Source organism: Oncorhynchus nerka, linkage group LG24 (assembly GCF_034236695.1).
Source record: "Oncorhynchus nerka isolate Pitt River linkage group LG24, Oner_Uvic_2.0, whole genome shotgun sequence".
In the NCBI taxonomy this organism is placed as follows: domain Eukaryota; kingdom Metazoa; phylum Chordata; class Actinopteri; order Salmoniformes; family Salmonidae; genus Oncorhynchus; species Oncorhynchus nerka.
The window spans coordinates 85,711,467-85,728,842 of NC_088419.1; the positions used below are offsets into that span (position 1 = coordinate 85,711,467).

Below are 17,376 nucleotides of genomic sequence, written 5' to 3' on the forward strand. Positions count from 1 at the left end.
TCTCTCTCTCTCTTTTCTCTCTCTCTCTTCCCCTCTCTCTCTCGCTCTCCATGTATCCCTCTCTCCAGGGAAGAGGTGAATGATAAGCTGAGAGACATGCCTGATGGGACATTCCTAGTTCGGGACGCCTCCACCAAAATGCAGGGTGACTACACACTAACACTGAGGTAGGTTACCACACTACACACTAACACTACACACTAACACTGAGGTAGGTTACCACACTACACACTAACACTGAGGTAGGTTACCACACTACACACTAACACTGAGGTATGTTACCACACTGCACACTAACACTGAGGTAGGTTACCACACTACACACTAACACTGAGGTAGGTTACCATACTACACACTAACACTGAGGTAGGTTACCACACTGCACACTAACACTGAGGTAGGTTACCACACTACACACTAACACTGAGGTAGGTTACCATAATACACACTAACACCGAGGTAGGTTACCACACTACACACAAACACTGAGGTAGGTTACCACACTACACACTAACACTGAGGTAGGTTATCATAATACACACTAACACTGAGGTAGGTTACCACACTACACACTAACACTGAGGTAGGTTACCACACTACACACTAACACTGAGGTAGGTTACCACACTACACACTAACACTGAGGTAGGTTACCATACTACACACTAACACTGAGGTAGGTTACCACACTGCACACTAACACTGAGGTAGGTTACCACACTACACACTAACACTGAGGTAGGTTACCACACTACACACAAACACTGAGGTAGGTTACCACACTGCACACTAACACTGAGGTAGGTTACCACACTACACACTAACACTGAGGTAGGTTACCACACTACACACTAACACTGAGGTAGGTTACCACACTACACACTAACACTACACACTAACACTGAGGTAGGTTACCACACTACACACTAACACTGAGGTAGGTTACCACACTACACACTAACACTGAGGTAGGTTACCACACTACACACTAACACTGAGGTAGGTTACTACACTGCACACTAACACTGAGGTAGGTTACCACACTACACACTAACACTGAGGTAGGTTACCACACTACACACTAACACTACACACTAACACTGAGGTAGGTTACCACACTACACACTAACACTGAGGTAGGTTACCACACTACACACTAACACTGAGGTAGGTTACCACACTGCACACTAACACTGAGGTAGGTTACCACACTACACACTAATACTGAGGTAGGTTACCATACTGCACACTAACACTGAGGTAGGTTACCACACTGCACACTAACACTGAGGTAGGTTACCACACTACACACTAACACTGAGGTAGGTTACCAACCTACACACTAACACTGAGGTAGGTTACCACACTACACACTAACACTGAGGTAGGTTACCACACTACACCAGGCTCACTCCTTTCACAAGAGTTTCTGGACAGAGGGATGTTGTTTTTATATCAAGTATCAACCCCTGAAGTAGTTATTACTGGTTCATTTCTAGTGAACTCTCACCTATAGGAGTCTGAATGCCTCTACAAAGTTCTCTGTCTCTCTCTGTCTCTCTCTCTCTCTCTCTGTCTCTCTCTGTCTCTCTCTCTCTCTCTCTCTCTCTCTCTCTCTCTCTCTCTCTCTCTCTCTCTCTCTCTCTCTCTCTCTCTCTCTCTCTCTCTCAATTCAATTCAAGGGGCTTTATTGGCATGGGAAACGTGTTAACATTGCCAAAGCAAGTGAGGTAGATAATATATAAAGTGAAATAAACAATAAAAATTAACAGTAAACATTACACATACAGAAGTTTCAAAACAATAAAGACATTACAAATGTCATATTATATATACAGTGTTTTAACAATGTACAAATGGTAAAGGACACAAGATAAAATAAATAAGCATAAATATGGGTTGTATTTACAATGGTGTGTGTTCTTCACTGGTTGCCCTTTTCTCGTGGCAACAGGTCACAAATGTTGCTGCTGTGATGGCACACTGTGGAATTTCACCCTCTCTGTCTCTCTCTCTCTCTCTCTGTCTCTCTCTCTCTCTCTCTCTCTCTCTCTCTCTCTCTCTCTCTCTCTGTCTCTGTGTGTGTAGGAAAGGGGGCAACAACAAGTTAATCAAGATCTACCACCGGGATGGGAAGTACGGTTTCTCAGACCCCCTGACGTTTGGTTCTGTTGTGGAGCTGATCAATCACTATAGACATGAATCCCTGGCCCAGTACAACACCAAGCTAGACGTCAAACTCATGTTCCCCATCTCACACTACCAGCAGGTACGGACGAGCCTACACACTGTCTACTGTCCACTTCTCCTCTCTGTCCTCCTCTCTCTCTCTACACCTCTTGCTCCTCTCCTCCTCTTCCTGTACTCTCCTCTCTGTTCTTCTCCTCTCTGTCCTCCTCTCTGTCCTCCTCTCTGTTCTTCTCCTCTCTCTCCTCCTCTCTCTCTCTCTGTACCTCTTGCTCCTCTCCTCCTCTTCCTGTACTCTCCTCTCTGTTCTTCTCCTCTCTGTCCTCCTCTCTGTCCTCCTCTCTGTTCTTCTCCTCTCTGTTCTTCTCCTCTCTGTTCTTCTCCTCTCTCTCCTCCTCTCTCTCTCTGTATCTCTTGCTCCTCTCCTCCTCTTCCTGTACTCTCCTCTCTGTTCTTCTCATCTCTGTCCTCCTCTCTCTCTCTGTCCTCCTCTCTCTCTCTCTGTCCTCCTCTCTCTCTCTCTGTCCTCCTCTCTCTCTCTCTGTATCTCTTGCTCCTCTCCTCCTCTTCCTGTACTCTCCTCTCTGTTCTTCTCATCTCTGTCCTCTCTCTCTCTCTGTACCTCTTGCTCCTCTCCTCCTCTTCCTGTACTCTCCTCTCTGTTCTTCTCCTCTCTGTCCTCCTCTCTCTCTCTGTACCTCTTGCTCCTCTCCTCCTCTTCCTGTACTCTCCTCTCTGTTCTTCTCCTCTCTGTCCTCCTCTCTCTCTGTACCTCTTGCTCCTCTCCTCCTCTTCCTGTACTCTCCTCTCTGTTCTTCTCCTCTCTGTTCTTCTCATCTCTCTCCTCCTCTCTCTCTCTGTATCTCTTGCTCCTCTCCTCCTCTTCGTGTACTCTCCTCTCTGTTCTTCTCATCTCGGTCCTCCTCTCTCTCTGTCCTTCTCCTCTCTGTCCTCCTCTCTCTCTCTGTATCTCTTGCTCCTCTCCTCCTCTTCCTGTACTCTCCTCTCTGTTCTTCTCATCTCTGTCCTCCTCTCTCTCTCTGTATCTCTTGCTCCTCTCCTCCTCTTCCTGTACTCTCCTCTCTGTTCTTCTCATCTCTGTCCTCCTCTCTCTCTCTCTGTACCTCTTGCTCCTCTCCTCCTCTTCCTGTACTCTCCTCTCTGTTCTTCTCATCTCTGTCCTCCTCTCTCTCTCTCTGTATCTCTTGCTCCTCTCCTCCTCTTCCTGTACTCTCCTCTCTGTTCTTCTCATCTCTGTCCTCCTCTCTCTCTCTGTTCTTCTCATCTCTGTCCTCCTCTCTCTCTCTGTTCTTCTCATCTCTGTCCTCCTCTCTCTCTCTGTACCTCTTGCTCCTCTACTCCTCTTCCTCCCCTGCCCCTCCTCTCCTGTCTGTCCCCAGTAAGTCTGTTGAATAGTTCTGGGGGTCGTTCCCTTCCTGCCCATCATGCAGCATGATTCACACAGCATGGTGAGATATTACCCTGTTTATTCTGCTCTCTCTCTCCTGCCCTGCTCTGTGCTGCTCCTCACTGCTGCTCCTCACTGCTGCTCCTCACTGAGGACCTCACTGCTGCTCCTCACTGAGGACCTCACTGCTGCCTAAATAATGACACACATCCTCCATGTCAAAAGGCCGCTCCTGCATTTATTCCTTTTTCCCCTCATTCCCTCGTTCTCTCTCTCCTGGCGTGGCTCCCGTGCTCAGCCAGTCATTACTCAGAGACCTCCGCTCCGAAGCGCGGAGCGCTCCGCCCCTTAGCACATAGAGCAAGGCATCATGGGTCCTGAATTAATGAGGCCAATAGGAAGTCTCCCTCAGTAAGCACAATCAGACAGGTTATTCCCTCCACTCCTGTACTCCTCTCTCTCTCTCTCTCTCTCTCTCTCTCTCTCTCTCTGTCTCTCTCTGTCTCTCTCTGTCTCTCTCTCTCTCTCTCTCTCTTCTCTCTCTCTCTCTCTCTCGGCACTTAATGTCAATGTATCGCCCTCTAATACTCTTTCTCTCTTTCTTTCATTCTCTTACTTTCTCTCAGGACCAGCTGGTGAAAGAGGACAACATTGACGCGGTGGGGAAGAAACTCCAAGAATATCACAATCAATACCAAGAGAAGAGCAAGGAGTATGACCGGCTTTATGAGGACTACACAAAGACTTCACAGGTACCGTACAGCGCACACTACACTACACCGTTAGCACATCATACCACACACTACACTACACCGTTAGCACATCATACCACACACTATACTACACCGTTAGCACATCATACCACACACTACACTACACCGTTAGAACATCATACCACACACTACACTACACTGTTAGCACATCATACCACACACTACACTACACCGTTAGAACATCATACCACACACTACACTACACTGTTAGAACATCATACCACACACTACACCGTTAGAACATCATACCACACACTACACTGTTAGCACATCATACCACACACTACACTGTTAGCACATCATACCACACACTACACTGTTAGCACATCATACCACACACTACACTACACCGTTAGAACATCATACCACACACTACACTACACCGTTAGCACATCATACCACACACTACACTGTTAGCACATCATACCACACACTACACTGTTAGCACATCATACCACACACTACACTACACCGTTAGAACATCATACCACACACTACACTACACTGTTAGCACATCATACCACACACTACACTACACTGTTAGCACATCATACCACACACTACACCGTTAGCACATCATACCACACACTACACCGTTAGCACATCATACCACACACTACACTACACTGTTAGAACATCATACCACACACTACACTGTTAGCACATCATACCACACACTACACTACACTGTTAGAACATCATACCACACACTACACTACACCGTTAGAACATCATACCACACACTCCACTACACTGTTAGAACATCATACCACACACTACACTGTTAGAACATCATACCACACACTACACTACACCGTTAGAACATCATACCACACACTACACTACACTGTTAGAACATCATACCACACACTACACTGTTAGCACATCATACCACACACTACACTACACTGTTAGCACATCATACCACACACTACACTGTTAGCACATCATACCACACACTACACCGTTAGCACATCATACCACACACTACACTGTTAGCACATCATACCACACACTACACTACACTGTTAGCACATCATACCACACACTACACTACACCGTTAGCACATCATACCACACACTACACTGTTAGCACATCATACCACACACTACACCGTTAGAACATCATACCACACACTACACTACACCGTTAGGACATCATACCACACACTACACTACACCGTTAGCACATCATACCACACACTACACTGTTAGCACATCATACCACACACTACACTGTTAGAACATCATACCACACACTACACTGTTAGAACATCATACCACACACTACACCGTTAGAACATCATACCACACACTACACCGTTAGAACATCATACCACACACTACACTGTTAGAACATCATACCACACACTACACTGTTAGAACATCATACCACACACTACACCGTTAGAACATCATACCACACACTACACTGTTAGCACATCATACCACACACTACACCGTTAGAACATCATACCACACACTACACTACACCGTTAGCACATCATACCACACACTACACTGTTAGCACATCATACCACACACTACACTACACCGTTAGCACATCATACCACACACTACACTGTTAGAACATCATACCACACACTACACTGTTAGCACATCATACCACACACTACACTACACTGTTAGAACATCATACCACACACTACACTGTTAGCACATCATACCACACACTACACTGTTAGAACATCATACCACACACTACACTGTTAGCACATCATACCACACACTACACTACACCGTTAGAACATCATACCACACACTACACTACACTGTTAGAACATCATACCACACACTACACTACACTGTTAGCACATCATACCACACACTACACTGTTAGAACATCATACCACACACTACACTACACTGTTAGAACATCATACCACACACTACACTACACTGTTAGCACATCATACCACACACTACACTGTTAGAACATCATACCACACACTACACCGTTAGCACATCATACCACACACTACACTACACCGTTAGCACATCATACCACACACTACACTACACTGTTAGCACATCATACCACACACTACACCGTTAGAACATCATACCACACACTACACTACACTGTTAGAACATCATACCACACACTACACTACACCGTTAGAACATCATACCACACACTCCTACACTGTTAGAACATCATACACACACACTACACTACACTGTTAGAACATCATACCACACTACACCGTTAGAACATCATACCACACACTACACTACACTGTTAGCACATCATACCACACACACACTGTTAGCACATCATACCACACACTACACTGTTAGAACATCATACCACACACTACACTACACTGTTAGAACATCATCACTACACTACAGGTTAGAACATCATACCCACACTACACTACACTGTTAGAACATCATACCACACACTACACCGTTAGAACATCATACCACACACTACACTGTTAGCACATCATACCACACACTACACTGTTAGCACATCATACCACACACTACACTGTTAGCACATCATACCACACACTACACTACACCGTTAGAACATCATACCACACACTACACTACACCGTTAGCACATCATACCACACACTACACTGTTAGCACATCATACCACACACTACACTGTTAGCACATCATACCACACACTACACTACACCGTTAGAACATCATCCACACTACACTACCTGTTACACATCATCACACACTACCACACTGTTAGAACATCATACCACACTACACTGTTAGCACATCATACCACACACTACACCGTTAGCACATCATACCACACACTACACTGTTAGCACATCATACCACACACTACACTACACTGTTAGAACATCATACCACACACTACACTACACCGTTAGAACATCATACCACACTCCACTACACTGTTAGAACATCATACCACACACTACACTGTTAGCACATCATACACAGCACACTACACTACACCGTTAGAACATCATACATCACACACTACACTGTTAGAACATCATACCACACACTACACTGTTAGCACATCATACCACACACTACACTACACTGTTAGCACATCATACCACACACTACACTGTTAGCACATCATACCACACACTACACCGTTAGCACATCATACCACACACTACACTGTTAGCACATCATACCACACACTACACTGTTAGCACATCATACCACACACTACACTACACCGTTAGCACATCATACCACACACTACACTGTTAGCACATCATACCACACACTACACTGTTAGAACATCATACCACACACTACACTACACCGTTAGGACATCATACCACACACTACACTACACTACACTGTTAGCACATCATACCACACACTACACTGTTAGCACATCATACCACACACTACACTGTTAGAACATCATACCACACACTACACTGTTAGAACATCATACCACACACTACACCGTTAGAACATCATACCACACACTACACCGTTAGAACATCATACACACTACACTACACTGTTAGAACATCATACACACACTACACTGTTAGAACATCATACCACACACTACACCGTTAGAACATCATACCACACACTGTTAGCACATCATACACGTTAGAACATCATACCACACACTACACACTACACTGTTAGCACATCATACCACACACTACACTGTTAGAACATCATACACACACTACACTACACCGTTAGAACATCATACCACACACTACACTACACTGTTAGAACATCATACCACACACTACACACTGTTAGAACATCATACCACACACTACACTACACTGTTAGAACATCATACCACACACTACACTACACTGTTAGAACATCATACCACACACTACACTGTTAGAACATCATACCACACACTACACTGTTAGCACATCATACCACACACTACACTGTTAGCACATCATACACACATCATACCACACTACACCGTTAGAACATCATACCACACTACACTACACTGTTAGCACATCATACCACACACTACACTGTTAGAACATCATACCACACACACTACACTGTTAGAACATCATACCACACACTACACTACACCGTTAGCACATCATACCACACACTACACACATCATACCACACACTACACTGTTAGCACATCATACACACACTACACCGTTAGCACACACACACACACGTTAGCACATCATACCACACACTACACTACACGTTAGAACATCATACCACACACACTACACTGTTAGAACATCATACACACACACTACACTGTTAGAACATCATACCACACTACACACTGTTAGAACATCATACCACACACACACTACACTGTTAGAACATCATACCACACACTACACTGTTAGAACATCATACCACACACTACACACTGTTAGAACATCATACACACTACACTGTTAGCACATCATACCACACACCTGTTACACACTACACTACACACTCATACCACACACGTTAGTTAGAACATCATACCACACACTACACTGTTAGAACATCATACCACACACTACACTACACTGTTAGAACATCATACCACACACACACTACACTGTTAGAACATCATACCACACACTACACTACACTGTTAGAACATCATACCACACACTACACTGTTAGAACATCATACCACTACACTACACTGTTAGCACATCATACCACACACTACACTGTTAGAACATCATACCACACACTACACTGTTAGCACATCATACCACACACACACGTTAGAACATCATACCACACACTACACTGTTAGCACATCATACCACACACTACACTGTTAGCACATCATACCACACACTACACTGTTAGCACATCATACCACACACTACACACATCATACCACACACTACACTGTTAGAACATCATACCACACACTACACTACACTGTTAGCACATCATCATACCACATCACCACACACTACACTGTTAGCACATCATACACACACTACACTGTTAGAACATCATACCACACACTAGAACACTACACACACTTAGAACATCATACACTGTTAGAACATCATACACACACACTGTTAGAACATCATACCACACACACACATCACTACACTGTTAGAACATCATACCACACACTACACTGTTAGAACATCATACCACACACTACACTACACTGTTAGCACATCATACCACACACTACACTGTTAGAACATCATACCCACACTACACGTTAGAACACACTCACTGTTACCACATCATACCACACTACACCGTTAGAACATCATACCACACACTACACTACACTGTTAGAACATCATACCACACACTACACCGTTAGAACATCATACCACACACTACACTACACCGTTAGAACATCATACCACTACACTACACTGTTAGAACATCATACCACACACTACACTACACCGTTAGAACATCATACCACACACTACACTGTTAGACCGTTAGCACATCATACCACACACTACACTACACTGTTAGCACATCATCATCATACCACACACTACACTGTTAGCACATCATACCACACCACACACTACATCCGTTAGAACATCATACCACACACTACACTACACTGTTAGCACATCATACCACACACTACACTGTTAGAACATCATACCACACACTACACCGTTAGAACATCATACCACACACTGCACTACACTGTTAGCACATCATACCACACACTACACTGTTAGCACATCATACCACACACTACACCGTTAGAACATCATACCACACACTACACTACACTGTTAGAACATCATACCACACACTACACTACACCGTTAGAACATCATACCACACACTACACTACACTGTTAGAACATCATACCACACACTACACTACACTGTTAGAACATCATACCACACACTACACCGTTAGAACATCATACCACACACTGCACTACACTGTTAGCACATCATACCACACACTACACTACACCGTTAGCACATCATACCACACACTACACTGTTAGAACATCATACCACACACTACACCGTTAGAACATCATACCACACACTACACTACACTGTTAGAACATCACACACTACACTACACCGTTAGCACATCACACACTACACTACACCGTTAGCACATCATACCACACACTACACTGTTAGCACATCATACCACACACTACACTGTTAGCACATCATACCACACACTACACCGTTAGAACATCATACCACACACTACACTGTTAGCACATCATACCACACACTACACCGTTAGAACATCATACCACACACTACACTGTTAGCACATCATACCACACACTACACCGTTAGAACATCATACCACACACTACACTACACTGTTAGAACATCATACCACACACTACACTACACTCACATCACTAAACCCAAAACAGACCTAGTAACTACCACCAACTATGTTCTATTTTAATCATGATAAAGCAGTAATTATGTCTGTGCCAGGCAGATACATCGACACGATCGATAGGTAGACGTTATTCATTGGAAAGTTGCAGCGTTATTGAGCTGACGAGTGGAAGATTGATGGCCCTGATATCGTGTTAACCCTCTCAGGAGATTCAGATGAAGAGGACGGCCATCGAGGCCTTCAACGAGACCATCAAGATCTTTGAGGAGCAGTGTCACACACAGGAACGCTACAGCAAGGACTACATGGAGCGCTTCCGCCGGGAGGGTAACGACAAGGAGATTGAGAGGTATGCTCTCTATTTGTCGTCAGGCAAAGTATTGTTTGTGTACAGATTAGTGGTGTCTGGATTGACCTTAAGGTTTGAACAGAATCTTATGTTGTGGTGGTGATGGACATAGTTATGAATAATGGTAGTAGTAGCACAGTAGTACACAAACAATATGCGGTATCCTAACCCATCCTCCTCCCCTCTCCCCCTCTCCCCCACATCTTCTCCTCTCCTCTCCCACTCTGCTCCTCCCCTTCTCCTCCCCCTCTCCTCTCCTTCTCCTCCCCTACTCCTCCCCTCCTCTTCCTCCTCCACCTCTCCTTTCCCTCTCTCCTCCTCCCCCTCTCCCTCCTTCTCCTCCCTCCTCTCTCCTTCCTCCTCCTCCTCCTCCCCTCCTCCTCCTCCTCCTCCTCTCCTCTCCCACTCTCCTCCTCCCCCATCTCCTCCCCTCCTCCTTCACATCTCGTTTCCCTCTCTCCTCCCTCTTCTCGGTCCTGTAGGATCATGATGAACTATGAGAAGCTAAAGTCTCGTCTGGGGGAGATCCACGACAGTAAGATTAGTCTGGAGCAGGATCTGAAGACTCAGGCTCTGGACAACAGAGAGACGGACAAGAAGATGAACAGCCTCAAACCTGACCTCATCCAGCTCCGCAAGATCCGGGACCAGTACCTGGTGTAAGTTACTCAGACAGGAAAGAATTAACATAGAGTAACACCAGAACCTTGTGTAAGTACACTATACAGGAAAGGGTTAACTTACCTTACAGTGAAACGCTTACTTACAAACCCTTAACCAACAATGAGGTTAAGAAAAATAAGTGTTAAGTAAAAAATACATAAGTAAAAAACAAAAGTCACAAATAATTAAAGAGCAGCAGTAAAATAACAGTAGCGAGGCTATATACAGGGTGTTACGGTACAGAGTCAATGTGGAGGCTATATACAGGGTGTTACGGTACAGAGTCAATGTGGAGGCTATATACAGGGTGTTACGGTACAGAGTAAATGTGGAGGCTATATACAGGGTGTTACGGTACAGAGTCAGGGTGTTACGGTACAGAGTCAATGTGGTACAGAGAGTAAATGTGGAGGCTATATACAGGGTGTTACGGTACAGAGTAAATGTGGAGGCTATATAGAGGGTGTTACGATGCAGAGTCAATGTGGAGGCTATAAACAGGGGGTACCGGTACAGAGTAAATGTGGAGGCTATATACAGGGTGTTACGGTACAGAGTAAATGTGGAGGCTATATACAGGGTGTTACGGTACAGAGTAAATGTGGAGGCTATATAGAGGGTGTTACGATGCAGAGTCAATGTGGAGGCTATATACAGGGTGTTACGATACAGAGTCAATGTGGAGGCTATATACAGGGTGTTACGATGCAGAGTAAATGTGGAGGCTATATAGAGGGTGTTACGATGCAGAGTCAATGTGGAGGCTATATAGAGGGTGTTACGATACAGAGTCAATGTGGAGGCTATATACAGGGTGTTACGGTACAGAGTAAATGTGGAGGCTATAAACAGGGGGTACCGGTACAGAGTAAATGTGCGGGGGTTAGAGAGGCCAGTACCTGGTGTAAGTTACTCAGACAGGAAAGAGTTAACATAGAGTAACACCAGTACCTTGTGTAAGTAGTCTATGACGGAGTAAAGAGTTAACACGCTTGTAAGGCTGTAGTAGGGACCAGTACGTTGTGTAAGTAACCCAGACAGCCTACCTGGAGCTCCTACGGGGTTAACTGGAGAGCTGCCATATTAAGCTTGTGCTTCCTCTTAGCTACAGCAGACTCTCTGTTGGGAAGTCCCTGGGCTGCCTGGGGATAGAAAGGCAGTGGGTTCTAGGAATCCTGCAATAGCATTACCTAGCATTACCAGGCCTGCATAGTTTCTATACATAGATTTCTTCAGAAGGGTTGTGGGAGTGCTACTAATTAAATACGTTTTGTCATCTGTTCGATTAAATGGAGGAATGACGTGCATAACGAAAGAGGGCTGTAAAGGGCTGTAAACTCAAACGTTTTTTAGTAATTTCTCCTCTTTTCATTATCTCTCTCTCCTCTCTTTGTCTGTCTCTCTCTTTCTCTCTCTCTCTCTGCAGCTGGCTCAATCACAAAGGAGTGCGTCAGAAACGAATTAATGAGTGGCTGGGGATCAAGAACGAGAACACAGATGAGTAAGTGTTTCAGAGCCCGGCCTCCCAGCCTCGCGGCCTCCCAGCTTCACATCCTTACAGCCCCCCAACCTCACAGCCTCCGAGCTTCACGGCCCCCCAGCTTCACCGCCTCAAGGCCTCTCAGTCCCCCAGCTTCACAGCCTCCCAGCTTTACAGTCCCCCAGACTCACAGGTCTCCAGCCTCACGGCCTCCCAACCTCATGGCCTCCCAACCTCATGGCCTCCCAGTTCTCACGGCCCCCCAGCCTCATGGCCTCCGAGCTTCACCGCCTCACCGCCTCAAGGCTTCACAGCCCACCAGCTTCACAGTCCACCAGCTTCACAGCCTCCCAGCTTCACGGACCCCCAGACTCACAGCTTCACAGCCCCCCCAGCCTTACGGCCTCACAGCCCCCAGCTTCATGGCCTCACAGCCTCATTGGCTCACAGTCTCCCAGCTTCACAGCCCCCAGGCTTACGGTCTCACAGCCCCCAACCTCACAGCCTCCCAGCTTCACAGCCCCCAGGTTCACATCCTCACAGCCCCCAACCGCACAGCCCCCAACCTCACAGCCCCCAGCTTCACAGCCTCCCAGCCCCCAACCTCACAGCCCCCAGCCTCACAGCCTCCCAGCTTCACAGCACCCAAGCTTCACAGCCTCACAGCACCCCAGGTTCACAGCCTCCCAGCTTCACAGCCCCCAGGTTCACAAACTCCCGGCCCCCAACCTCACAGCCCCCAGCTTCATGGCCTCACAGCCTCATTGGCTCACAGTCTCCCAGCTTCACAGCCCCCAGGCTTACGGCCTCACAGCCCCCAACCTCACAGCCTCCCAGCTTCACAGCCCCCAGGTTCACATCCTCACAGCCACCCAACCGCACAGCCCCCAACCTCACAGCCCCCAGCTTCACAGCCTCCCAGCCCCCAACCTCACAGCCCTGCAACCTCACAGCCTCCCAGCTTCACAGCACCCAAGCCTCACAGCCTCACAGCACCCCAGGTTCACAGCCTCCCAGCTTCACAGCCCCCAGGTTCACAAACTCCCGGCCCCCAACCTCACAGCCCCTCAACCTCACAGCCCCCAGCTTCAAAGCCCCCAACCTCACAGCCTCCGAGCTTCACGGCCCCCAGCTTCACCGCCTCAAGGCCTCACAGTCCCCCAGCTTCACAGCCTCCCAGCATCACAGTCCCCCAGACTCACATCTCTCCCAGCCTCACAGTCCCCCAGACTCACAGCTCTCCAGCCCTCCCAACCTCATGGCCTCCCAGTTCTCACGGCCCCCCAGTCTCATGGCCTCCGAGCTTCACGGCCTCACCGCCTCAAGGCTTCACAGCCCACCAGCTTCACAGTCCACCAGCTTCGCAGCTTCACGGACTCACAGCTTCTCAGCCCCCCCAGCCTTACGGCCTCACAGACCCCAGCTTCATGCCTCACAGCCTCATTGGCTCACAGTCTCCCAGCTTCACAGCCCCCAGGCTTACGGCCTCACAGCCCCCAACCTCACAGCCCCTCCAGGTTCACACCCCCAGGTTCACAGACTCCCAGCCCCCTAACCTCCCAGCCCCCAATCTCACAGCCTCCCAGGTTCACAGCCCCTCAGCTTCACAGCCCCCAGGTTCACAGACTCCCAGACCCCCAACCTCACAGCCTCCCAGGTTCACAGCCCCCAGCTTCACAGCCCCCAGGTTCACAGACTCCCAGCCCCCAACCTCACAGCCTCCCAGGTTCACAGCCCCCAGCTTCACAGCCCCCAGGTTCACAGACTCCCAGCCCCCAACCTCACATCCCCCAACCCCCAGCTTCACAGCACCCCAGCTTCACAGCCTCACAGCTCTCCAGGTTCACAGCCTCCCAGCTTCACAGCCCCTCAACCTCACAGCCCCCAGCCTCACAGCTTCACAGCCCCCAACCTCACAGCCCTCCAACCTCACAGACTCCCAGCCCCCAACCTCACAGCCTCCCAGGTTCACAGCCCCCCAGCTTCACAGCCCCCAGGTTCACAGACTCCCAGCCCCCAACCTCACAGCCTCCCAGGTTCACAGCCCCCAGCTTCACAGCCCCCAGGTTCACAGACTCCCAGCCCCCAACCTCACAGCCCCCAACCCCCAGCTTCACAGCACCCCAGCTTCACAGCCTCACAGCTCCCCAGGTTCACAGCCTCCCAGCTTCACAGCCCCTCAACCTCACAGCCTCCCAGCTTCACAGCCTCACAGCCCCCAACCTCACAGCCTCACACTGCAAGGCTCATTCTGCAAGGCTCATTCTATTTCTAATGTAGACATACTGTAGCAATATACTTCACATTGGCATTGCTCATTCACAATAGTCAGCTTCACAGCCCTCCAGCCTCACAGCCCCCAGCCTCTCACAGCCCCCCCCAGCCTCACAGCCTCCCAGCTTCACAGCCCCCGGTTCACATACACCCGGCCCCCAACCTCACAGTCCCCCAGCCTCACAGCCCCCAACCTCACAGTCCCCCAGCCTCACAGTCCCCCAGCCTCACAGCCCCCAACCTCACAGTCCCCAAGCTCACAGCCCCCAGCCTCACAGCCCCCTAACCCCCCAGCTCACAGCCTCAGCCTCACAGCCCCCAGCTTCACAGCCTCACAGCCCCCCCAGCCCCCAGCTTCACAGCCTCCCAGCCCCCAACCTCACAGCCCCCAGCCTCACAGCCCTACAACCTCACAGCCCCCAGCTTCACAGCCTCCCAGCCCCCAACCTCCCAGCCCCCACCCTCACAGCCTCCCAGCTTCACAGCACCCAAGTTTCACAGCCCCACAGCACCCCAGCTTCACAGCCTCCCAGCTTCACAGCCCCCAGCTTCACATCCTCACAGCCCCTCAGCCTCACAGCCCCCAACCTCACAGCCTCCCAGCCCCCAACCTCACAGCCCCCTGCCTCCCAGCTTCACAGCACCCCAGCTTCACAGCCTCCCAGCTTCACAGCCCTCTAGGTTCACAGACTCCCAGCCCCCAACCTCACAGCCCCCAACCTCACAGCCCCCAGCCTCACAGCTTCACAGCCTCACAGCCCTCCAACCTCACAGCCCTGCAACCACACAGCCCCCAACCTCACAGCCCTCCAACCTCACAGCCCCCATCCTCACTGCCCCTCAACCTCACAGCCCTCCAACCTCACAGCCTCACAGCCCCCCAACCTCACAGCCTCACACTGCAAGGCTCATTCTTTCTCTAATGTAGACACACTGTAGCAATATACTTCACATTGGCGTTGCTCATTCCCAATAGTCATCTTTTCACTATACTCATGTTGGAGGAATGTACAGTGCATTCAGACCCCTTGACATTTTCCACATTTTGTTACGTTACAGTGTTATTCTAAAATGTATTAAATATTTTTTTTCCCTCATCAATCAACACACAATAACCCATAAGGACAAAACAAAAACAGGTTTTTAGATTTTTTTGCAAATGTTTTTTTTTTTTTTTAAAGATGTCACATTTACATAAGTATTCTGATCCTTTACTCAGTACTTTGTTGAAGCACCTTCGGCAGTGATTAGAGCCTTGAGTCTTCTTGGGTATGATGCTACAAGCTTGGCACACCTGTATTTGGGGGGTTTCTCCCATTAATCTCTGCAGATCCTCTCAAGCTCTGTCAGGTTGGATGGGGAGCATTGCTGCACAGCTATTTCAAGTCTGGGCTCTAGCTGGTCCACTCAAGGACATTAAGAGACTTGTCCCGAAGCCACTCCTGCGTTGTCTTGGCTGTGTGCTTAGGGTTATTGTCCTGTTGGATGGTGAACCTTCTGAGGTCCTGAGCGCTCTGGAGCAGGTTATCATCAAGGATATCTCTGTACTTTGCTCCATTCATCTTTCCCTCGATCCTGACTAGTGTCCCAGTCCCTGCCGCTGAAAAACATCCCACAGCATGATACTGTCACCACCATGCTTCACCGTAGGGATGGTGCCATGTTTCTTCCAGACGTGATGTTGGCATTCAGGCCAAGGAGTTCAATCTTGGTTTCATCAAACCAGAGAATCTGGTTTCTCATGGTCTTAGTCTTTAGGTATCTTTTGCCAAACTCCAAGCGGGCTGTCATGTGCCTTTTACTGAGAAGTGCCGTCCGTCTGGCCACTCTACCATAAAGGCCTGATTAGTGGAGTGCTGCAGTGATGGTTGTCCATCTGGAAGGTTCTCCCATCTCCACAGTAGAACTCTA

General features: G+C 48.1%; 1 protein-coding gene across 1 annotated transcript in view; it reads left to right on the forward strand.

Annotated features, from left to right (window-relative positions):
- The window catches only part of LOC115125089 (phosphatidylinositol 3-kinase regulatory subunit gamma-like), a 42,354-nt gene that overhangs the window by 20,900 nt on the left and 4,078 nt on the right, over nucleotides 1–17,376 (forward strand). The window contains exons 3-8 of the mRNA XM_065009238.1: nucleotides 69–167; nucleotides 2,089–2,269; nucleotides 4,222–4,347; nucleotides 10,906–11,048; nucleotides 11,531–11,707; nucleotides 13,138–13,212. Of these exons, the coding sequence (XP_064865310.1) occupies nucleotides 69–167; nucleotides 2,089–2,269; nucleotides 4,222–4,347; nucleotides 10,906–11,048; nucleotides 11,531–11,707; nucleotides 13,138–13,212 (801 nt within the window). The remainder of the gene's footprint in view (nucleotides 1–68; nucleotides 168–2,088; nucleotides 2,270–4,221; nucleotides 4,348–10,905; nucleotides 11,049–11,530; nucleotides 11,708–13,137; nucleotides 13,213–17,376) is intronic.